Source organism: Heloderma suspectum, chromosome 6, assembly GCF_057233095.1.
Source record: "Heloderma suspectum isolate Gila_16-S chromosome 6, 16-S_ref, whole genome shotgun sequence".
NCBI classification, from domain to species: Eukaryota; Metazoa; Chordata; class Lepidosauria; order Squamata; family Helodermatidae; genus Heloderma; species Heloderma suspectum.
The window spans coordinates 52,702,582-52,728,354 of record NC_139463.1 but is presented as its reverse complement, the minus strand read 5'-3'; the positions used below and the strand labels follow the sequence as shown (position 1 = coordinate 52,728,354).

Sequence of the window (25,773 nt, the reverse complement as noted above, 5' to 3'; positions counted from 1 at the left end):
AGCCCCCCCCCCACTACTGGCATGGGCCCCAACATGCCAGTCCCCCCTTCCACCCTCACAGGGCTTCATCACCCTGATGCAGGATGGCCAGGGGGCGCAGCGCTCTCCCAGGCGGGCTGCCTGGCAAGGTGGAGGTCCCCCAGCCATGCTGGAGTTGCCAGGCCCCGTCTCTGGCGTGTTTTGTGTGCATGTAGATGTACCCTGGCGCAGGTTCTACTTTCAGCTTTGTGGGCTCTTATTAAATGGCTGGAAGGGAGAGAGTTTAGTCTGTGCCCTTTCTCCCCCCAGACGGCGCCACCGACTCACTGGAGCTGCCCTGGAGGCAGTCCTGAACCAGTGGCGCACCTAGGGACAGGCGTCAGGGTGGAGGTCCGGGCCCCCGCACTGCTGGGACCCCCACTGCAGCCTCGCCGCCCCTCCTCCTGGCATTCCACTTGCTCTCCCCCCGCCACACTCCGCCCCCACCCCCCGCCAGCAACACCTTTTCTTTCTTTTCTCCCTCCCTTTAACTTCTAGAGCAGCCAGGCGCGCTCCGGAGGCAGGTCGTCGCGCCCGGCATGCTGGTTTCTCCATAGACCCTGTAGATCAGCCTTCTGCATCTTGGACCCTCCGGATGTTTTCGGTGACAACTCTTAGCAGTCCTGACAAATGGGTCTGATGGGAGTCGTGGTCCAGGGCATTTGAAGGGCACCAGGTTGGGAAGGCTGCTCTAGGTGGCTGCGCGGGGCCGGAGGCATACTGGTGCAGTCCCCCTGCCAGGCGGGGCGGCAGCTTTGCCCCGCAGCATGCCCAGGCACCTCCAAACGTTCAAGATGGGGAACGGGCGCGAACGGTGGCGCTGCCTGCCTGGAAACATGGAGGACGGCTCTGAGCGAGTGCTGGGGTAGGAGGAGTGAAAGCGCACAGGGAGGTGGCGGAAGAGAGGGCGGGGTGGTGTGGAAGAGGAAGAGGGGAGAGGAGGGAGACGAGGGTTGGGAAGTGGGGAGAAAGGAAGGTCACATGCAGAGGATCCCTGTCTCCCCCCTCCCAGAGGGCAGCGGGGTGAATCACAGCAGAGAGCAGGGCTGCAGCTTTTCCCAAATTGGACAAGAACTTCTGCAAGTTACGCAGGAGGACGAGAGAACCCTAAAATAACGTTAAGGAGCAAGGAAATGTTGGCATGGAAAATAAAGGGATACCAACCAAGCGCTGAAGCAAACCAGCCCACCTCTGTTGTGAAATGTGAAATAGTCACGAATGCACAAAACCTTCAGCGTCTCATGCATTTCAGGTCTTGGCCACAGTGTTGTTTGGATGCCTACTCAGAGTTTTATCCCTGATATTTGATTTCTCTCCCCACTCCTGACATTCCAGTACCAAGCTCTTATGACATTTGAGGTATACAAATCTGCAAACAGAAATTCAGTATTTCAGATTTGGTTCCTTTCTAGTACAAATTGTCTCCTTCTCCCTAATCTGAATGAACAGACCGAGGAAAACAGAATAGAAAACTAAATCATTTTTCCTGCCAAACTCATTATTTTAAAAATATTTTCCAAAAAGCAAACAAACAAACAAAACAGGATTCCTCTGCAAAATTTAACCCTTTGATGAAGGTGGGAGGGATCAAAGTGATTCAGTAATGGCTGCATTTGGATGTAATGCTGAAACTTTGAACCAGCAGCTGGAAAAGAGAAGAAGAGTTGCTGAGCCGTCCAGCAGAAGGGAAAAAGGGAGGCCCAGGCTAATCCCTTCTCAGAGCCAGTGTGGTGTGGTGGTTAAAGGGCTGGACCAAGCTTGGGGCAATCTGGGTTCTAGTTCTCATTCGGCCATGAAGCTCGCTTTGGGCCAGTCGCTGGCTCTCAGCCTAATCTCGTTAACCTTACGAGGATAAAATGGAGAGGAGGAGAACCGCGCGGGCCACCTTGGGTTCCTTGCAAGAGGGAAAAGGCAGGATATGAATGGAAAAATAAATGATAATTTTTTTAGAAACGCCCTTCACTCCCCGTAATGCCAAGCGGTGTGTGGGTGACAATGGTAAATTCTGGGTGATTTCTTTTGTGCTGGCGAGTCAGCCTCCCCCCACCCGCCCCTTGTTCCGCAGAGGTGTGAGCAGAGATTTCCATTCCACTTGATGTTTTGTCCCTGCAGCGTGATCCTTCATCCTCTGGAGAAGGAGGGTTGTGAAGCAATGTGTGCACGCTTGGGAGCAAGTGCCACTGAACTCAGTAGCAGAACTGACCTCTGAAAAGTATTCATGGGCTCAAGCTGTGGGTGCTTGAAAATCTAGCCTGTGGTTCTCTGTAAGTGGAGTTCCTTGAGTGGTCATCTGTGCATTCACATGTATGGCCTCTGTGCCCGCTCAGAGCCTCGATTTGGGAAGCTTCTATAGCTGAGGAGGTTTGGGCCGGAGCCCCTCCCCCACTGCCCCAGTGCGCATGCCCCTAGCAGGTTCCCGCTTATTCCCTCAGTTCCCTGAGACTGGCATTGCAGGCTCGTAACTGAGAGAAATTTACACACAAAAATACCTTCGGTGCCCAACATGGAACTGGAGTATGACACCGAAGAGAGGACGGCGGGGGGCTGTGTGGATGCACAGACGACCACTCGAAGAACTGCAGTCCCAGGGAGCAGCCTGTCTCTCCTCTTCGCGGTCTCTGTGCATCACACATAGGGGCGAGTGGCCAGCTGACGTGCAGCGGAGGCAGGTCGTGTCCCACTGCAGTACGGAGGAAAGGGCGGCTCCTTCGGCTCTGGCAGCGATCCAGGGGATCCTCGGTCCACTCTGTTGCAGGATGTTGTGCACTGTACAAGTACTTGAGAAGGCATCATGTTGAGACAGAGTTCAGGCTTTCAAATACCACTTGATGTTTTGTACCATCCAAAGCCTGTTTGTTGTAGAGCTTCGTAAGTAAAGTGTTCACTGGAAAGAGTTAAGTATGCCTGAAAAATAAAAGAGCATCTTCTCCAATGTCCATTTCTAACTGAGAAAGATGAAGGTTCTGATATGTGTTGGTGCATCTACAGTGAATATCAAAGGTCATCAAATGTCTTACACTGTATGGATGTAAAACCTTAACTAGATATCCTCCACTTCGTCAAGTGTTTCCTGAGGCAGAGTACTTTCTCCTGCAAAACCAAGCAGAAACTTTTCTTGTACTGCTTTCAAGGCTTTGTTTCTAACTTGCTTGTGACATACAGCCTGTAATAATATGTGCCTTAATTAGAAGACTGCACAGCGTAGTTCCAAGATGCTTTGCAAGTTTGTGAAGAGATACAAGTTTGTGAAGTTTGTGAACACTTTGTCCTTCACTCCTACTTTTATCCACATTTCTTTCAAACTGTTTGTGAATAGTTCAAATATATATCAAAAGAGGAGTACAGCTACATCACTGTCATTTGATAATACTATGAAGCATTTCATTCCTGACTGAACCGCATGGGACAGATGGATTATCATTCTAGCATCTGCTTCTTCAACAGAGATCTGAAGTTCAGAGCAGGTTTTCGAACTATACGTGCATCTCTAATCATTGTTTCCTGTCATGGTTCCACTTAATGCCATAACATAGTCATCACTTCTGCACTGTCAATTAAACAACTACTGGTAGCCAATTGGAGCATCTCATTTTTTGTTTTGGGAAGACCAGAACCTGCCCATCTGAATGGGAACAGGGGTATCACATTCTGTCTCCATCAGTTCAATTGGATCGGCAGTCTTTCGTCGTTATCGTTCTCCCTCTTTAAGAGTCTGCTCAATGTAGCTCTCAAACACAAAGTCTGCTCTGTCTACTCTTTGGTACTGTGTTGCATTTGCCCAGAGTTTGTCAAAGGCATTTTTAAATACTTTCATACCTTTTGTTCTCAGCTGGCAAACTTGTGATCTAAAATCTATATTAACAGCAGTTTCCATGATGTCACGTTGTTGAAAGCAGTAATCTAATCTAACGGCTCCAGTTGCTTCTGAAGCTCAGCCAACAGAAGATGCGTTACTGGTTTAGTGGGAGAGCCATTGCCATCCAACAGTGTATTTGGTGGCAATAGATCATGTTGTAAAATATCCTTCATACTTTCTCCCCTTTAGCTATATGTACACTTCTTTCAGTGGCAGCGATATCTTTTTTTGGTAACCTAGTGTAGGCTTTGATTTTGGAATAGGCACTGTTCTTTCCCTCCCCATTGTTGGTAGTTTCACCTTTGTACTGACATCCAAAAGTTTTTTAGTTATCTTCACAAACCATTTGTTTTGAAATGTTTTTTAAATCAATTTTTAACGTGAGTTTTAACTAAACAAAACAAACAAACATAACAAAACCAAAAACTGTAAAAATATAACAATATATTCTAAAGTCCTCAGTTTCAAGTATTACAATATTCTAGGGAGAAAAAAGAGGAAAAGAATAGGTTACCCATAAACTTCAGTAAAAGCAGAATAGATATCCAAGTATAAGTCCATTTGCAAGTTAAGCCTATATACCAGTCTTTCAAAGGTTGCTAGCATTAAGTCTTCAATCCATTGCATTATAGGCGGTGAGCTTTTATCCTTCCAGTATCGTAGTATCAGTCTTTTAGCAACCAAAAGGGTGCAAAAGATCCATTTACACTGACCATGTGTTAAATTACTTACCTGCTTTTTGGAATGTAAGAGAACATTACATCAGCAAATATTAAAGAGCTTTCCAATACAAAATTTGTCTGTATAATAACTTCCTCCCAAAAGGAGGCAACTGTTGGGCATTTCCAAAACATGTGAATAAGAGAAGTGTTAACTGCATTACACCTCCAACAATTAGCCAAGTTTGACAAGCCTTTATTAAACAGATGTTGTGGTATCCAATAGACCCGAAACAAAAGTTGTTGCTGAATAAGGCATGACTGAAGATCCATAGAAATATCCAATACAGACTCCAAAACGGCAGTTGATTGATTAGAGAAAACAGGACATTCCAATTCCCTGTTCCAATCCTGCTGTAGACCACACGTATCATATTTATTCATTGATAATAAGTATTTGTAAACATGACTCGTGGGTCAGTATATCTGGTCAGCTTCAATAACTGCTTCCTGTAGCAAAGGAGACTCTGAATCAGTAAAAGCAGCAGGACCAAATCTAGATACTAACAAATGTTTCAATTGCAAATACTGCCATTCGACTGTAGCAGGCAAATCAAATTTATCTTGCAAAGTTGAAAATGGGAAAAAACTCATCATCAACACCCAATAACTGATACAGGGTAACATCTGTCCAGGTCCACCACAGAAACATTTTATTTCCAATTCGTAAATCTGGATTTCCCCATAAAGTCAATTTGGCATGGGGAAAATGGGTCAAACTGTAACTGGTGTGACATTATACTCCACACATCTCTAACCGCCAAGTTTGTGGGAGGAGCTCTATCTGTCTTAATATGCTGAGAACCTAATGCCATCCATAGAATCATAGACTCATAGAATAGTAGGGTTGGAAGGGGCCTACAAAGCCATCGAGTCCAACCCTCTGCTTAATGCAGGAATCCAAGACAGAGCATCCCCAACAGATGGCTGTCCAGCCTCATCTTGAATGCCTCCAGTGTGGGAGAGCCCACCACCTCCCTAGGTCATTGGTTCCATTGTCGTATTGCTCTAACAGTCAGGATGTTTTTGCTGATGTTCAGCCGGAATCTGGCTTCCTGTCACTTGAGCTCATTATTCCATGTCCTGTACTCTGGGATGATCGAGAAGAGATCCTGGCCTTCTTCTCTGTGACAACCTTTCAAATCCTTGAGGAGCGCTTTCCTATCTCCCCCTTTATCCTTCTCAAGGCTAAACATGCCCAGTTCTTTCAGTCTCTCTTCATAGGGCTTTGTTTCCAGTCCCCTGATCATCTTTGTTGCCCTCCTCTGAACCCTCTCCAGCTTGTCTGCATCCTTCTGAAAGTGTGGTGCCCAGAACTGGACACAGTAGTCCAGATGAGGCCTAACCAGTGCTGAGTAGAGGGGAACGAGTACTTCCCGGGATTTGGAAGCGATGCTTCTATTAATGCAGCCCAAAAGAGAATTTGCCTTTTTTGCAGCCACATCACATTGTTGCCTCATATTCAGCTTGTGATCGACAACAATTCCAAGACCCTTCTTGCTTGTAGTGTTGTTGAGCCACGTATCCCCCATCTTGGAAGTGTGCATTTGGTTTCTTTTTCCTAGGTGCAGAACTTGGCATTTATCCCTATTAAATTGCATTCTGTTGTTTTCTGCCCAGTGCTCCAGCCAATCAAGATCATGTTGAATTTTGTTTCTGTCTTCCAAATTATTAGCTATCCTGCCCAATTTTGTGTCATCTGCAAATTCAATCGGCATTCCCTGCACCACCTCCTCCAAGTCATTAATAAAAATGTTGAAGAGCACTAGACCCAGGACTGAGCCCTGCGGTACCCCACTCGTTACTCTCCCTAGTTTGAGAAGATCCCATTGAGAAGCACTCTTTGAGTCCGATTCTGTAGCCAACTGTGGATCCACCGGATCGTTGTTTCATCTAGCCCACTTTGAGCTAGTTTGCTCATCAGGATATCATGGGGCACTTTGTCGAAAGCTTTGCTGAAGTCGAGGTATATTATGTGTACAGCATTCCCACAGTCCACAAGGGAGGTTACTTGATCAAAAAATGAGATCAGATTCGTGTGGTAGGATTTGTTGTTAACAAATCCATGTTGGCTTCGAGTAATCACGGCATTGTTGTCAAGGTGCTTCCAGATGGATTGCTTTATGATCTGCTCCAGAATTTTCCCAGGGATTGATGTCAGACTGACTGGTCTGTAGTTCCCAGGTTCCTCCTTTTTACCCTTTTTGAAGATAGGGGCAACATTACCCCTCCTCCAGTCATCTGGCATGTCGCCTGTCCTCCATGGGTGAATAAATATCATTAATTTATTATTAAATATCATTAATCCATTAAATATCATTAATATCATTAATCTATTATTATTAAATATCAATCCATTGAAAGAGAGGCTCCAGACAAGAAGATTCCAACACTGATCAAGGTGGAAAATCAAATCTGGGTGGAAAAGACCAAAATTTAGTACAGGTCAGCAAATAAGCCCGATGGTATGTAGCAAGATCCAGAAAACCAAACCAAACACCTTCATTAATCGGAAGTTGCATCCTTCTCAAAGATATTCTTGGTGGAAAGGAAACCCAAAAGAATTTACAAAACAGAGCATTAAGTTTTTGGAAATATTTGCCAGGTATAAATATGGGGATACCACATATAACATAAATAATTCAAGGTACAGTATTCATCTTAAGTGTATTAACGTTAACCCATTAACTCAGCTTTAAAGATGCCCATCTATCTGAATCTCATGAAATATCATTAATCAACTTATTTATATTTAATCCAATCATTTGAGATATAACTCTAGGGATAATTATTCCCAAATAAGTAATAGACTCTGGGCACTGTCGAAATTGCCAATTGGCTAATACACTAGAGTATACCCTATCTCCAATCAGCATAATTTCCAACTTTGACCAATTAATTGAATAGCCAGACAATTCACCAAAGGTATTAATCAATTTCATCCAAGCTGGAACTGACGACGAGTTTCAAGACAAACAACAAAAGAACAGCAGCATAAAGGCTAATTTTAAATTCTAAGCCAAAACGGACAAACTCATGAATTCTACTATTTTGTCTAATAGAACATGCCAGGGGTTCCAAGCATAAGTTGAGTATCAATGGGGAGAGTGGACAACCTTGTCTAGTGCCTTGCCCAACTAAAAAAAAACTGAAAATAAACAGTCGTTACTCTCACTCTTGGAGCTGAGTATAAATTTTTTATCCATTTCAAAAATTCTAAATGAAAACCGAAATTAGTCAATGTGGCAAAAATAAATTTCCAATGAATTTTGTCAAAGGCCTTTTCTGCATCCAAGGAAATGATGGTGGCCTGGTCAGTTCTTTAAACACTAAGAGTTTAAAGTGACTAGATCGAGGACTAATCTAAGATTATCAGCCCCCTGCCAGTTTTTAATAAATCCCACCTGGTCCAGTCTAACCAATGTGACCATAACTTGTTGCAATCTATCGGACAAGATTGCTGTTAATACTTTGATATCTACATTAATCAATGATATAGGTCGATAGTTAGCACAATAGGTATGATCCTTGCCAGGATTAGGAATCACAGTAATATAAGCATCATTTAACAATGAAGAAAGGGAGTTTGCCTCAAAAATATGCATATAGAGGCAGTACAATTTTGGGGGCTAAAAAACTGGAGAATGTTTTATACCACTCAGTTGGGAATTCATCCGGACTGGGTGATTTCCCAGTGTTCATTTTAATTATTGCATTTATAATTTCCTCTAAACGCAGAGGAGCTAAAAGGAGCAGTTGTTGTGAAGAATCTAAACATGGAAGATTGATCTGAGAAAAAAAGCATTCATATCTTGCTGTGATATCTTCCTATTGGTACCATAAAGATCAGAATAAAACTTTAAAAATTGTGAGTTTATGTCTGTAGGAGAGAGATATACTTTGCCATTTTCATCTTTAATAGCTAAATTGACTTGTTGATGTTGATGCTGTTTAAGACGATGTGCAAGGATCTTACTAGGACATTCACTATTTTTCCAATATTTCTGTCGTAGACAAGTCAGAGCAAATTCTGCCTGCTGTGAAAGAATATTATTCAGCTCATGCTTAGTGTTCTGCAGCTCTTGATATAGTTGTGCAGTAGGGGAAGTGGCAAACTGAGTTATAAGAGATTTCAGCTTTTTATTTAAAAACGTCAGTTGAGTTTTTTTAAGTTTCTTTCGATAAGAAGCATAAGAAATAATTCGGACCCTTATAAAAGCTTTACTGGCCTCCCACTCAACAGCACATGAACCTGCCATGCTCTCATTAGTATTAAAATACTCTGTTAGTTCAGCTAATATCTGGGTTTTAAACTTCTCATCATTGAGAAGAGAAACATGAAAGCACCAAAGACCAGGGGTCCTAGGAGTGTCAGAAAATTGCAATTCCAAAACACATTGGGGCATGATACGACACTACCAATGTGTCAATCTTGCAATCTTTAATTTGACATACTAAAGAAGTAGAGATCAAAAAATAGTCTAATCTAAAGCAATTATGGTGAATGAGTGAAATAAAAGTATATTCTCTTGTCAGCAGGATGTAAAATTCTCCAAGCATCAGTTAAACCATATTTCATCATGTAAACCAGTCTCACAACAGATTGGGTCTTAGGAGAAGATGTACTCCTATCTAACAAAGGATCTAAAACCTCATTAAAGTCCCCACCCACAATCAAATAATCATAAGCAATATCAATCAGTTTAACAAAACAATAATGAAACATAGCCGGAGAATCAATATTTGGCCCATAACATAGGTCATGGCAATTTGCTATGATCAAAATATTATGTAACCTTCACTATGTTCTTTTAGTTTCATGAGATGGACAGCAATCTCTCCAGGTATGCACTATTGGGTGATGAAATAATGTAGTTGTGTTTGACTGGATATTTCGTATGGATTGCCTCTGCTGATCATGAATTCACAGAGAATGGTAACAGACAATAACACATCGGAAGGTAAATAAACAGTTGTCTCCCTACAGCCGGTACTGTTAGCACCAATTCTTTCTTGGAAAGACTTGCTCATTGCTAGCACCTCACGATACATCAGCTCCCATTCAGTGACATACATCTGTTGTCTCGCCTGTCTGGTTATCCCTTCTGAGCTCTTTTGAGATCTCTGTATCGTTTGCTCAAGTTTCATGTCAGGTGACACAGGACGGAATGGCCAGTAGCTTTCTTGGACTACAAAATGGCCTGTAGCATCCTTCAGACACCCTTCAGGATGACCTGCTGGTAACATTCTCATTTTTTCCGGCAACCATGATGCATGCCATAAGTAGCTTATACTGTAAAATTCATGGAACATAGGTAGAATACTTTGAATAGCTCGAAAGTGGCTATCCCAGTCTCCATCTCTGTCTCTGTCGGCTGCTATTAGAAACTTCAGCAGGTTTACTAGTTCAAGGAAGGTATCCCAGTATCTACACATCTCAGATTTCCTGGCACAATCACTAGAGAATTGGTTGAAGTTATCATACAACTCTGACATCCCAGATAAAAGTTTGTTAAATTAGGCTGGGCATGTTGTTACATACTTTGTTGAAAAAAGCAATTTTCTCTGCTTGCTTGATAGTCTCAGTGTATTTTCCTTTGGCGCTACATTTCCAAATGCCATCCATTTCATCTTATATATCACTTCTTCATGAATAAGGAATCCCTTAAGGGATCTGTAATAATGGCTTCCATTCATTACTGATTCTGAAGTCTTTACCCCAAACACTTTGCACACTATTAGTGCATCCCATGCACCGCTGCCATGCACTTTAATATGCATGACAATTTTTGCACAATGGAATGTGCCAAGCATTGGAATGATGTCAGGAAACTCTGATGGGTTACTCATTACAATATCCGCAATTATATGGAGCACACCCTCATCTGAGAATACTGGCAAAGCTGGCTGTTTTAGTTGTGAATGAACATTCTGTAAGTATTTAAAAGCTAAGCAAACTGTTGCATGATCTGTAACTGGTTTTGGAAGGAATCCCACTGTCATGACAGGCGATGTTGCCATTGATACATGGGACATCCAGCCCATGTTGGAACAACTTCATTATTTCTTAAGAAATTCCATGTTGAACCAAGCTGCAAACTCAGTTTCAGCATGTCCCCTCTACTCAGCGCTGGTTAGGCCTCATCTGGAGTACTGTGTCCAGTTCTGGGCGCACACTTTAAGAAGGATGCAGACCAACTGGAGAGGGTTCAGAGGAGGGCAACAAAGATGATCAGGGGACTGGAAACAAAGCTGTATGAAGAGAGACTGAAAGAACTGGACATGTTTAGCTTTGAGAAGGATAAAAGGGGAGATAGGATAGCGCTCCTCAAGGACTTGAAAGGTTGTCACAGAGAGGAAGGCCAGGATCTCTTCTCGATCATCCCAGGGTGCAGGACAAGGAATCATGGGCTCAAGGGACAGGAAGCCAGATTCCGGCTGAACATCAGCAAAAATTTCCTGTTAGAGCAATATGACAATGGAACCAATGACCTAGGGAGGTGGTGGGCTCTCCCACACTGGAGGCATTCAAGATGAGGCTGGACAGCTACCTGTCAGGGATGCTTTGACTTGGATACCTGCATTGAGCAGAGGGTTGGACTCGATGGTCTTATAGGCTCCTTCCAACCCTACTATTATATGATTCTGTGTCGCTGTGCTGTGTTAAGGCAAATCAGGTTTTCCTCAACAATGAAATTATCTGGTAGAGATGGCTTATAAACTGGTTTCTTGTAGTTTATAGCCCTCTGACATGGCAATTCTTTATGTAAGTAATGACTTAGTTGGTTTATGACAATTTTTATTTAATAAATAACATAAAATATAACATCCATATGAATGTAATAACCTTATAATTGAATTCCTTAACACCCAAAACATATATTTAGACACCAGGATGACATCTGTAAGTGTTCTAGGAGCTGAAATAAGTGGAGTTAAAATTTGGCAGCAGCTATTTTGAAGGATGGTGTCTAGAAAGGCTGTTCCAGACTATGGTGAAATCCACCATTTTTTTCTGGTTCTCTTATATGTACACTAGGTGGTTTTGTTGGTTATACAGATCAGACCACAGCTTTTTACAGGGGCTGGATTATTTCTTGAGGAGGGTCTGAACTTCAGTATGGAGGACCGAGGATGGCACAGTCACCAGCATTACCAAGAGGAGGGAGGGTATCGAACTCGATCTGGTAGCCCCTCCGGACTGTTGCAGGCACCCAGGAGTCTGATGTGATGTTGCGCCACGCCGGATGGTAAGCAGGCCACAAGTTGAGGAAGGATGGCAAGAAGTGAGACAAAGGTGCCACTTACTCCTGCTGTCGGGTTTCCAGCAATAATTGCGGAATTTTGAAGTTGGGAATGAGTTCCCCGACTGATCCGCCTGTGATGGTTGTTGGTGATGTTGTGCTGTAGCTTGCTGATGAAGTTGGTACTGAGAGGCAGATGACTGAAATCAGCTCCGTTGCCTGGGAAGTTGCTGCGACATAAAACCCATATGACGCACAGTGGTACGGGCCTTCTGTACCAAGTTGAGCGCACCGTCAGTTTTGTGTTGATCAAGCCTTGCCCATCCCCACTTCAATATGGTTTCTGGTTTCCTGTGGAAGAAACGTAGGGTTACGGATACAACTAGCACCTTTGAGTTGCAATCATCTTGGTGGTGCAGTGTATTTATTTGCTGCCTGGACAGCTTCAGAGCCTCCAGTTGGAAGAGGTGACCTGCTCCTCCTTGTCATTCAGAAGATGCTTAAGAAGACAGCCTACTTTGTCCCATAGCCATAGCTGGTACCCCAACATTGCCACCTGGTAGTTCGATATTTTAAGGCCGACCGCTGTGGAGGAATATAGTCTCCTCCTGAATATATCCAGGTGTCTGCCCTCCTTGTCAGTTGGAAAGGAAAGCACCTTGTGGGCCCTGCCCTGTGCGGCTTCAACAACCATCGAATTTAGGGCTGGATGTTTGAAGAGGCACTCGGTATTGGCCTCTTGCAAGCAGCACATACCCTCCAGGCGCTTACGTATCGGTGGCACAGTGGAGGGGGCTTTCCATGGTTTCCTCTAGTGCAGGGAGCAGAGGAATGGCCACAGGTCTGAAAGACTCCGCCTTTACGAGGTCAAAAACGGGGTCTTGCACCGTGGAAGCTACTTGCTGAGTCTTTAGCCCCAAAGCCCGTGCCATTCTGAGAACCTGGTTAGAAAAACTGTTCCAGGTCCTCCAACGGCGACATGGCTTCATCGATCGCGCCTGGCGGGGAAGGAGATGGAGAGGGGGCAGGAAGACTGAGGCGTCGTGTCTGGCTGGTAACCTTCCGTTCCAGACTGGAGTCTCCCCCAAAGGGGGAGGCGCTTCTCCCTCGCTTCTGCAGGGGGCGACTGAGCGCCGCCCCTGTCGAGCAGGGCACCGGAAGGCAGTAAGGACGGCGGCTGCAGCAGGGCTGGCAACACGTTCTGTTGCTGGGTCGTCCGTGGGTGCTGGACACACGGCAAGGCGGGCTGAATCTCTGCCGAACTGGCAGCGGCCGCTGAACAGGTGGTACTGATGGCGCCAAAGGGCGAGGAGCGACTGGTTGGCCTGGGCGTCTCAACACCGTAGCCCATGGATGTCGGCGGTACCGACTTTCTTCCCGACGGAGAGGACCAAGATGGCGAGGGCGGCACTGGCTGTACGGCTCATTACAGCGGCCGACCCAGTCCTGGGGTCTGGATAAATAGGCATTTATCCCTATTAAATTGCATTCTGTTGTTTTCTGCCCAGTGCTCCAGCCAATCAAGATCATGTTGAATTTTGTTTCTGTCTTCCAAATTATTAGCTATCCTGCCCAATTTTGTGTCATCTGCAAATTCAATCGGCATTCCCTGCACCACCTCCTCCAAGTCATTAATAAAAATGTTGAAGAGCACTAGACCCAGGACTGAGCCCTGCGGTACCCCACTCGTTACTCTCCCTAGTTTGAGAAGATCCCATTGAGAAGCACTCTTTGAGTCCGATTCTGTAGCCAACTGTGGATCCACCGGATCGTTGTTTCATCTAGCCCACTTTGAGCTAGTTTGCTCATCAGGATATCATGGGGCACTTTGTCGAAAGCTTTGCTGAAGTCGAGGTATATTATGTGTACAGCATTCCCACAGTCCACAAGGGAGGTTACTTGATCAAAAAATGAGATCAGATTCGTGTGGTAGGATTTGTTGTTAACAAATCCATGTTGGCTTCGAGTAATCACGGCATTGTTGTCAAGGTGCTTCCAGATGGATTGCTTTATGATCTGCTCCAGAATTTTCCCAGGGATTGATGTCAGACTGACTGGTCTGTAGTTCCCAGGTTCCTCCTTTTTACCCTTTTTGAAGATAGGGGCAACATTACCCCTCCTCCAGTCATCTGGCATGTCGCCTGTCCTCCATGGGTGAATAAATATCATTAATTTATTATTAAATATCATTAATCCATTAAATATCATTAATATCATTAATCTATTATTATTAAATATCAATCCATTGAAAGAGAGGCTCCAGACAAGAAGATTCCAACACTGATCAAGGTGGAAAATCAAATCTGGGTGGAAAAGACCAAAATTTAGTACAGGTCAGCAAATAAGCCCGATGGTATGTAGCAAGATCCAGAAAACCAAACCAAACACCTTCATTAATCGGAAGTTGCATCCTTCTCAAAGATATTCTTGGTGGAAAGGAAACCCAAAAGAATTTACAAAACAGAGCATTAAGTTTTTGGAAATATTTGCCAGGTATAAATATGGGGATACCACATATAACATAAATAATTCAAGGTACAGTATTCATCTTAAGTGTATTAACGTTAACCCATTAACTCAGCTTTAAAGATGCCCATCTATCTGAATCTCATGAAATATCATTAATCAACTTATTTATATTTAATCCAATCATTTGAGATATAACTCTAGGGATAATTATTCCCAAATAAGTAATAGACTCTGGGCACTGTCGAAATTGCCAATTGGCTAATACACTAGAGTATACCCTATCTCCAATCAGCATAATTTCCAACTTTGACCAATTAATTGAATAGCCAGACAATTCACCAAAGGTATTAATCAATTTCATCCAAGCTGGAACTGACGACGAGTTTCAAGACAAACAACAAAAGAACAGCAGCATAAAGGCTAATTTTAAATTCTAAGCCAAAACGGACAAACTCATGAATTCTACTATTTTGTCTAATAGAACATGCCAGGGGTTCCAAGCATAAGTTGAGTATCAATGGGGAGAGTGGACAACCTTGTCTAGTGCCTTGCCCAACTAAAAAAAAACTGAAAATAAACAGTCGTTACTCTCACTCTTGGAGCTGAGTATAAATTTTTTATCCATTTCAAAAATTCTAAATGAAAACCGAAATTAGTCAATGTGGCAAAAATAAATTTCCAATGAATTTTGTCAAAGGCCTTTTCTGCATCCAAGGAAATGATGGTGGCCTGGTCAGTTCTTTAAACACTAAGAGTTTAAAGTGACTAGATCGAGGACTAATCTAAGATTATCAGCCCCCTGCCAGTTTTTAATAAATCCCACCTGGTCCAGTCTAACCAATGTGACCATAACTTGTTGCAATCTATCGGACAAGATTGCTGTTAATACTTTGATATCTACATTAATCAATGATATAGGTCGATAGTTAGCACAATAGGTATGATCCTTGCCAGGATTAGGAATCACAGTAATATAAGCATCATTTAACAATGAAGAAAGGGAGTTTGCCTCAAAAATATGCATATAGAGGCAGTACAATTTTGGGGGCTAAAAAACTGGAGAATGTTTTATACCACTCAGTTGGGAATTCATCCGGACTGGGTGATTTCCCAGTGTTCATTTTAATTATTGCATTTATAATTTCCTCTAAACGCAGAGGAGCGGCCGCTGAACAGGTGGTACTGATGGCGCCAAAGGGCGAGGAGCGACTGGTTGGCCTGGGCGTCTCAACACCGTAGCCCATGGATGTCGGCGGTACCGACTTTCTTCCCGACGGAGAGGACCAAGATGGCGAGGGCGGCACTGGCTGTACGGCTCATTACAGCGGCCGACCCAGTCCTGGGGTCTCCTGCACCACACGCCCCGTGTTGAGCGATGGTACCACTCTGGGAATGGGATCTAGACCGCACCCAGCATCAGCTCCACTCGTAAGAACGGGGGGCGTGACCCCTGGTAGTTGATGCCGGCGACCAGACTGCCCCTGGCAAGAGGGGCGCTGGCCACAGCCCGTGCGTTGCCTTCTAAGCCATAATGAGGAGGTGGCCAAGGGATTGGGCCTGCCGGAGGTGGGTCCTGGCTCTCACCCTCCGATGTCGATGTTCCCGGGACGGGCTCCCCCCTTGCCTTGGCGGGGGGGCGGGAGTAGCACTGGTGACACGGCACAGGTGGCCGCATCCAAGCGGCAGGCGTGGGCGGAGCAGCGGGAGACGCGGCTGAGACCAGCGGTCGCACTTGCTCCCGACTGGTGTGAGCCGGGCGGCTGGCTCTGCCTCCCGCATCGGGGTGCTGGCCGATGGCCTGCACGGACTGCTGTCGGCCACAGGCGCCTGCGCAGAGTCGCAGAGACCCGAGGGGCCTGACGCGCGATCCCAGGCAGGGCCATGCGGCTCCTTGGGAGTCCTCCTCTGCCTTCTCGCATGTGAAGAAGACAGACTGGCCTGCGCAGAGGCCTCCGCCTTCCTGCCAGTCCGCCTGCCAGCGTGAGCGCTGCCTGTCGGCCTGGGTCTTGTGTATCCAGAGAGGGAGATGCCGAGGGGATGGCCATCCTGACACCAGAGCGGGCCCCTGCGCAGCAGGCGGCTCGTGTGAGGCGGGCCTGGCGGGCTTGGCACACCTTTGGCTCCTCCACCGATCGCAGCGCCCTTCTCCAAAGCGCCGCTTTTGGCCGATCCAAGCAGCTTCCTCTCGCTTGCGTGGAGAAGGCTTCGTAGCGAGGGCAAGCCCGGACGACGCGCCCTTTGCGGGCCGGACAGGCAGAGGGGGTGCCCGTCCGAGGGCGGCAGCGTTGCCCCGCACTTTGGAGGGGGGCCCTGAGGGCCAGACCCCCGTGAGGGCGACCTCGAACGTCGCAGAAAAATTGAAGGAAAATAAAAATATAAGGAGACAGAGCGAAATGCTTTATAGTAAGAAAGAAGAAAGAAAGAAAGAAGACAATGTCAGCTTTGAAATGCTTTGAAACAGCAAACAGAGACGCTCTGTACGAGGTGCATGCAGTGGTCTTTGAAAGAGAACGGGGAATAAGCGGGAACCTGCTAGGGACGTGCACATTGGGATGGGGGGGTCCCTCCAGAACTTCCTCCGCTATAGAAACTTCCTGAATTCCTCAAATGTGTGATGCATAGAGGCCACAAAGAAGAACTGTTAGGTCCTTCCCTTGGTTGCAGAATGGTCTGAGTTTAATTGGGGTGCGGGGGATGCTTGACTGGGGAGTACATTTTAGTTAAGCTGAATGAGTCTAAACTTTCTTATTTAAAGGTTCTAGGTGGAAACTCAAGCGATTTGGGGATAGTACTACCCCTTCTTTTCACTCCCATCCCTTCTATGGGTAGGAGGTTACAGGCTCTTAAGGAATTACGGTATGGGAACTGCAGAGCAAAAGCCCTTTCTCCCAGAAGACGCCTGCAGCACCATCATGGGCTCAGTTGCCACAGCCTAGAAGGGGGAGGGATTTATAGCCCAGCAGTGCCTCCCCACCGCCACTTCCCCTTGTGGTGTCTCTGCCTGCTCGCACGCTTGCATGTGCGGACATGCACTGTTACATTCTAGCAGGGCAAGTTTCCCGAGAAATGACAGGAACTGGGACAAGCTGACTCCAGGGGAAATAGAGGAAAACCTTCAAATAAGCTCTGTTGAACACAGTGAACTTCCTTCTGAGTAAATACGCATAGGATCCGAGTATATCACTTAACAAAGCAATCCTGTACATTCCTACTCAGAAGCGAGCCCCATTTATTTCACTGGGGCTTCCTTGCTCCCTGGTCAGTGGATGTAGGATTGCAGCTGTAACATGTTCACCTGTGGGAGCAAGGGGGAGGGGAGTAGGGCACCAGAGCGTCTGGCGGGGGGCATAAAAACCAGGGTCTAGAATGACCCAACGGCGCCACCGCTCAGAACCGCCGCCAGCCCCCGTGTGCTCCAGTCAGAGAGCAGGTCTGCTGCTGAAATGCGCCTGTGGAGCAAGCGGCTCCAGTGGCCCGGTGCAAGGGAGCATGCGCGGTGCCGGCTCCACATGCCTGCCTGTGGAACAGCGGGGGCTGACTGTCCCTAAACCATCCCCCACTAAAATAACCTCGATGGCCCTGGCAACAGACCCCTGGGTGAAAACTGCTGCTGCCTAACGCCAGGTCGATGAATGCTAAAACAGCAGCTATCCAGGGCTTGATCCGGGGTGAGCATGCCGACCTGGCCTGCGTTACAGAGATCTGGTTGGATGAAGCTGGGGTCACCCCTCTCAGCTCTGCCCTCCAGGGTTCTCTGTCCAGCAGCAGGCAAGGCCTGGGGGCCAGGAGGTGGAGTGGCAGTGGTCTGTCGGGATTCGATCCTCCTGACCAGGTGCCCTGCCCCACAGTCTGCGGGGTTCGAGTGTGCGTACTTGAGGGTGGGTGCCCAGGACAGAATAGGGATTCTGTTGGTGTCCCATCCACCCCACTGCTCAACAGTCCCCCTTCCTGAGCTAGCTGGGGTAGACTCGGGGTTGATGTTGGAGGCCCCTCGGCTTGTTGTGCTGGGGGATTTCAACATCCATGCTGAGGCTGCCCTCTCAGGAGCGGCTCAAGACTTCATGTCCGCGATGGCAACCATGGGCCTGTCCCAAAAGGTATCTGGCCCCACCCATGCTATTGAGCACACTCTGGACCTCGTTTTCTGTGCTGGATGGGGTGATAGTGATCTGAGAGTGGAGGAACTCTCTATAGTTCCGTTGTCATGGACAGACCACTACCTGGTGGGGTTTAGCTGGTACTCGGAACCTCTGCAGGGGTGGAGGGCCGATTAAGATGGTCCGCCCCAGGAGGCTGATGGATCTGAATGGTTTCCTGACGGCTCTTGGGGATTTTCCTGTTGCCTCGGCAGGCGATTCTGTTGAAGCCCTGGCTGATCTCTGGAATGGAGAAATGACCAGGGCCGTGGACAGAATTGCTCCTGAGCGTCCTCTCTCACGAAGTGGAGCCACATCAGCACCCTGGTTTTCTAGGGAGCTGGCGGCGATGAAATGAGTGAGAAGACGACTACAGCGGCGTTGGCAGAAAACTCAGAGTCAGTCCGATCGAACATGAGCTAGAGCCTATTTGAAGGCCTCCTCTGCAGCAATACGGGCAGCAAAGAAAATACTTTTTTCTGCCACTAGCGCATCTGCAAAGAGCCGTCCAGCGGAGCTGTTTCGAGTGGTCAGGGGTCTTTTATTCACTAGCCTGCAAGAATTTAAACCTCTCGACAGCCCACTGTGAGCAATTTGCTCGGCGCTTTGCAGACAAAATCACTCGGATCCACTCTGAATTGGATGCTATCGTTGATACAGACCCAATGGATGTAACCTTGGCCCCTGCTCATCCAGTGTTGTCGGATACTTTTCAATTTGTACAGCCTGAGGATGTGGACAGGATCCAGCGTTCTAGATCCTTGCCCTCCCAGGCTCATAAAAGTAGCCAGAGATGCTGGCCAAGTGGGTGAGTGGGGTGGTTAATGCCTCCCTTGGTCAAGGCAGAGTTCCAGCCTGCCTGAAGGTGAGACCTCTGTTAACAAAGCCCATCCTGATCCCCACCATATTGGATAATTATCAGCCAGTCCCCAGTATTCCATTCCTGGGCAAGATATTGGTGTGCACGGTGGCCTCCCAACTCCAGGGATTCCCGGATGAGACAGATTATCTAAATCCATTTCAGTCTGGCTTCAGACCCGGTAATGGAACAGAAACAGCTTTGGTCGCCTTGGTGGATGACCTACGCCGGGAACTAGACGGGGGAGTGTGTCCCTGTTGGTTCTGCTGGACCTCTCAGCGGCTTTCGGTACTATCAGCCATGGTATCCTTCTGGGCCGCCTCACTGGGAAGGGACGTGGAGGCACTGTTTTGCAGCGGCTCCATTGCCTCTCGGAGGGGCGGACCCAGAAGGTGGTGCTGGGGCACTTCTGTTCGCCTCCCTGGCCATTGGCCTGTGGAGTCCCTCAGGGTTCCGTTTTGTCCCTGGTGCTATTTAACATACACATGAAACCACTGGGAGAGGTTGTCCGGAGTTTGGGGGTTCGGTGTCACCAGTATGCTGATGAAACCCAACTCTACTTTTCCTTTCCATCTAATTCCAAGGAAGCTGTTGCAGTGCTAAACTGGTGTCTGTCGGCAGTGATGGACTGGATGAGGGCAAACAAATTGAGGCTTCATCCAGACAAGACAGAGGTGCTCCTGGTCAGTCGAACACAAGATCAGGGAATACGGATCCAGCTTGTGCTGGATGGAGTTAGGCTCCTCCTGAAGACAGGTTCGCAGCTTGGGTGTACTTCTGGATGCAGCCCTGAGCTTGGAGGCCCAGGTTTCAGCGGTGGCCAGGAGTGCATTTGCACAGTTAAAACCAGTGCGCCAGCTGCGCCCGTCCCTTCAGATGTCTGACTTGGCCACAGTGTCACACGCCTTAGTCACATCCTGTTTGGTTTGCTGTAGCGCGCTGTACGTGGGGCTGCCCCCGAAGAGTGCTCGGAAACTTCAGCTGCTTCAAAGAGCCGCTGCCAGACTGCTGGCTGGGGCTGGCTACAGGGAGCATACCAGCCCCCTGCGAAAACAGCTCCACTGGCTCCCAGTCTGTTCTGGGCACAATTCAACGTGCTGGCCATGACCAATAAAGCCCCATACGGCTCGGGCCAGGGTATCTGAAAGGCCGTATTCTCCCCTGTGAGCCGCTTGTGCCCTGAGATCTTCAGGGGAGGCCCTTCTCACGGTCCCGCCACCATCACAGGCTTGCCTGGGGGGAACACGGGAGAGGGCCTTCCCGGTGGCTGCCCCAAGGCTCTGGAACTCCCTTGCCAGGGAGGTGAGAGTGGCACCCTCCTTGGTATGTTTCCGCAAGCAGGCAAAAAAATTTTGTTCCGGCAGGACTTTGGGGATAGATTGTCTGGACCTGTGAGCATATGATGGAGTGGTACTATTGTTGTTGTCTTTTTAAATTCTGATATTTTATACAATTTTAATATTACTGATGATTTATACTTTTAACTTTTGTATATGTCTATTTATATGTTTTAACTGTACAAGTTTTTAATGTTGTAAAGCCTCCTTGAGTCCCAGTATTGGGAAAAAGGTGGGTATTAATAATAATAATAATAATACCATCCACTATTGATACTTTCTGACCTACTCCAGCACAGAGGTGGCTGTGTGCTGAAGCAGGGCAATGGTAAAAGGAGCCCATGTTCTGTAGCAAGGTATGCACTGATCAATAGGTTGGAGGGCACCCCTCCTTCCCCCTGCCAGACTGGATTTTCCTCTGCCACTTTCTTCTCAGGTTACCGCCATATCCACCTGCTCTCCAGGGATCTTTGTCCCCAGCCAAACTTTTCGTGCATGTCAAATGCAAGAAGATGTGAAAGAGTGCAAACAAGAATCCAGTTCTGATCAACCCACAGCAGAATGAATGAGGAGCTGTGCAAATTCTGAATACTATCCACTATTGAACCAAATGTGTGCATCTGAACCACATGGAGGAAGTGGTGTGATCCAGCCCCATGGTCTGAGCTGAAACAGGGGCACCCTTGCTGGAAGACTCCTACTTGCCAGAACATTGAAGAATCTCTGTGTTATTGAGGACAAAAAAGCCAAGCAGCAGCAACCACATACTGACTCATAGCATGCTGCTTATGAACAGGACTTAGCGCTGGGAGAACGTTCCAACTAGGGATGGGAGAACTCCCCGCTGCTCACCTCCCGTCCTGTTTGTCGAAGCAGTCAGTGATGGCCGATCACCAGCGATCGCCCCCACGAACCGGTTGCAGCTTTGCCGATTCTTTTTTTGACTCGGCGATTAATATGCGCAAAAGGGGATGTGTGCGCACAAAGCCTCGAATTTGTGCACTTTTAAATCTCTGAACTGCACACTTTCAGCTACATCTGCGCAGGATTTGTATACAGTATTGAGGAGTGTTGAGTTGTTGCTGTGCTAATTTTTCCCCCCAATTGGACGGACGGACTGGCTAACTTTATTACTGGGGGTATTGATCCTGAAGTACTCCATCTCCATTATGCCTCCTAGTCTCCCAGGTCTGTTCCCTCCCTGCCTCCCTGCCTGCTTTCCTGCCAGTGCCTGCCTGGAGTGCCTGCCTTGCTGCTGACACAGACACGCCATCCCCCCAGCAAAAAGAAGCTGATGATGTGTGTCAGGCAGCCCCCCGTGTTTCCCAATTGAACAGTGATCTTTCCGTGTAGTGAATGTATCCGACCATTTTTCATTCTGTAAGCCATTAGCATGATGCATCATCTCTATGACTCACTCATTGATTCTGCCTGCTGCACCTCTCCTCTCCTTTGTTTTGTCTCCTCTCCTCTCCTTTCTCCACTCCTTTCCTGTGGTTGCAACCAGAAGCATCAGCCCTACATCTCCTCTTCGCGCCTCTGGTAACACCTGCTAATACAAAATGGAGATTATGCCCTCTCCTTGTGGAGTGGGAGAGGGGGAAGTTGCAAGGCAATGATAATGTGATGCATGTTGGTTACTAGGTATTATCAGGAACAAGAAGAGATGACGCAGGACTGCTTTTTTCAATGGCAGCCACCCCTACCCATATTAATGGAGGGTGTTATTGCGATCTTTGAGAGAAAGGGGTAACTAACTTTTAACAGACACCTCTCTGAAGAAGCAGTAGATGTTTGGAGGGATGAGTTGCAGGGACTCAGGTATGCCACCTTAAGCTAGCTGAAGGAAAAGTGGGATATAAATGTAAACACTAACTAGAAGTAGGGCAGTAAAAATGTTCCAGGAGAATTCCGAACTCTGGTTATCCCTAGAGATAATATTTAGGGATGACCAGAGTCCATAACTCCCTTAAATAAGTGATTAAAGGAACTTCTGTCAGGAATGGGTTTTGACCCGTGGGAAACTATGTCTGGACTGGTCCCATCCCATCCTTCTTAGATTGCTGCACATTCTATGAAAATGTCCAGTATTAGTCAAATTCTTTCCAGCTCAGTTTCAAGTTAACCCTTTTTTTCTGGAGAATAATCACACTGAATGAAATAATTTACACATCCAGTCTTTGCACACTTGCAAGACTACAAGAGGCACTGGTGTGATTTCAACCTTCCACCCATATCTCCTCTGGTGTTATAGGAAGGGCCACTTCAAGAACTTGAGGCACCTTCTAGAATCTGATTTTGCAAGCTTCTGTATTAAAGAGGCTGCTGTCTATAATGTATTGAATAGATATAATATTTTATTTTAACAATAGTCCTAGTGTCACAGAAATATCAAGCATTGACAATATCTGGAGTGTTTAAACAAGAAGAAAAAGGTAAAGCTGCAATCTTTGCCATGAATGCAATTGAAATTAATTATAATGGCTGTGGGGTGGTTGTTGTTGTTTTTGAGAATATGCGTTTCAGAATACAGTGTCTTGGTTGCAGAATCCATATTTCAACATTTTATATTTCTGGGTGAATTAGTTCCTTGGTTAGACATCTCATGTTGGAAGTGTGCATGGGGAGGCAGCGGTTTTAGCAACAATACACAAATTTCAGCCCTAAAAAATTGTTTTTGAAAGTCAAGTAGTGTCTTACTTCTTTCTACTCTTAAACCCAGGATTTCCTAAGGCTGAAAAAAACCTGAAATACACTGAGCCCTTTTTTGTGAAGTGCTAATGGTATTTGATGTGATTTCCTACATACTTTTTAAGTATAGCTAACGTGTATTTGGGGAGAAAAACCACATTCACATCTTCATGTAGAAACATAGAGGACAAAATCCAAAATTCAGCCGTGCTCTCTCATACTCATGCCAGTCTTTCCAAAAGCCCATCACCATAGCAAGGAGTTCCTATGTTGTCACACTGACGCCTGCTTTGTGTTTGTAGCTCAGACCCACTTCTTCCTGCAGAAAGGGTCACTTCTGGAGCTCACGAGGGGTGGGGAATTTTTATTCCAAAATGCAGCACCAGCTTATTCTCCCACCACTAGGGTGCCCCTCCCTTGGGAAAAGGAGGCAGAGTCAACTGGGAAGTCGCTCCTAGTACAGGAAAGGGTCATCAGTCCCAGATGGATGTAGCATCTCTCTGTACCTTAATGGAGAGCCAGGTTACACATCGCATCTTCCCCTGAGAGCTTGTGGAGAATTTTGAACACCCCCCCCCCCCCGGCCAAGAGGAACATTCTTCAAGAAACATTCGCTTGGTTTTTACTTCTAGTTCAGAGGTGGGCAACCTATTGTCCACAGGCCACATGTAGCCCCGTCTAATTTTACGCAGCCTGCGGCCTTCCCTCCTGCCACTCAGCTATGTGGCAGGGAAAAGGCGGTGACTCTGCAGCCCTGCCTTCCCAGTGTGCAGCTGTTCCCTGCCAATCAACAGGGCAGTGCAGGGTGACCGCAGGGAGAGGAGACGTAACCCTCTCTTCCCACAGCAGTCCTGGTGAAAATAACTCCCTGCGCACTGCTGGAAAGCTTAGCAGCAGCACGGGCAGAGCAACCTTGATTGGGAATGCAAGGGGGAGAAGGGCTGCACTTCCCTCGCAGCGCTCCGCTGTTTAGCAGGGTGGCTTCCTCTCACCGCTGAGCAATTACAGCCGCCCCCTCCCACACCCTTCAGTGATGGAATCATCCCACACCGAGGAGAGCCCCGCATTCCCTTTTCGAGATTACGCACTGGCCGCATCTGCTACAAGAAAACACCCAGATCACACACATTCTGTGTCCCTCCACACAACAAGCGCTCATTTTGCAGTCCTCCAGCAACAGTTTGTAAAACAGATTTTTTTCCAACTCTCCTCTACTTCTTGTTATGTGCAAGCGCTCGCTGTCTCCTCACCCACTTAACTTAATTTGTGCCAAAACCAGGATTTGGCCAAGGAGTCTGTTTTTTATACTATGGCTCAGTTATCTGATCATGCATCAAGGGCCCTTGCCCCACCACTGCAGCTAGAGTTCATGAAAAGAGGAAAAACCCACCCAAATTGCAAGTCATGAATAGGGCTGGGCTACAGGGGGGCAGCCAAGTCAGTGGAGTGGAAGGATGCGGGCAGTTTGTTCTGCAGGGCCTCGCAGAGGGCATGCCTTCGCCTCGGACGCGCCTCCCTCGGGGCCTGAGGGCAGAGCCCGGAGTTGCTCCTTCAGGGGAGGGGCTGCCCTCCGTCCCAGGCTGGCTCTGCCGCTTGAGCTCGACCGTCCAGCCAGAGCTGGAGCTCTGGAAAGCCCAGCTGTGCTTGCTTTTCTTGGAGTGCTGTCCTTTCTCGTTTGTTCGTTTCTTTTTCTCTCTTCTTCCCCCCCCCCCGACCCACCCAACACGTCCTAGCAGGGGCCATGGGGGGGGGGGCTTCTACTAGGAGAGGGCCACTATCTCAGACCACACAGCACCCTCTTTGAGTATCTCTCTGGCTCCGGCATACCAGCGGAGACTGGGAGGGGCAGGCGGCATCAGGGGCCAGCGGATTGGGTCGCACCGCCTCTGGCAAAGCTGTGAAGGCCTCTCCTGCCCTGCCAGGCCCAGTGTGCCAGCTCTCTCCGGCGGCCCCCAGCCAGCTGGGCTGCACAGCTCTTCCGCCTTCTCCCTCACGCAAAGCGGGCGGAAGGCGCGCAGATCTTCCCCTCACTGAAGATGGCGGACGAGAGAAGGGCCCACAGCCGCTCAGAGGCCTTCGCCGCCCTAGAGGAGGGGCCCAGCAGGGACCCAGCGGCTTGGCAGCGAGGGGGGTGAGCTGCTCCTGTTCCCCATATCCCTGACCTTTCTGGGGAAGGTGCCTTAGCACAGTTCACCTGCTGGGTCCAGGGCCTCGTAATGCGGCGGACTGGCCAGGCCTTGCCACGCAGCGGTGGGAAGCAGCACTTCACAGGGCGTCCCCGTTCCTCCTCTGGCTCAACCCTCGCAAAGAAACAGGGAAGAAGCGCAAACCTGAAGGCAAACCCAGGGGCCGGCCCAAGCACAAGCGCAGCAAGGGCCACAGCAGCGGAGTCGCTCCTCATCTCGGTCCTCTTGCTCCTCAGAGGGGTCTCCTTCCTCGGCCTC

The 25,773-nt window shown here is 47.5% G+C and overlaps 1 protein-coding gene across 1 annotated transcript in view; it reads left to right on the top strand.

The window, feature by feature from the left end:
• The window catches only part of PLCD3 (phospholipase C delta 3), a 107,061-nt gene extending 85,905 nt beyond the window's left edge, over positions 1-21,156 (top strand). The window contains 2 exon segments of the mRNA XM_084804292.1: positions 21,075-21,104; positions 21,107-21,156. Of these exon segments, the coding sequence (XP_084660418.1) occupies positions 21,075-21,104; positions 21,107-21,156 (80 nt within the window).
• Positions 21,157-25,773: the final 4,617 nt, after the last annotated feature.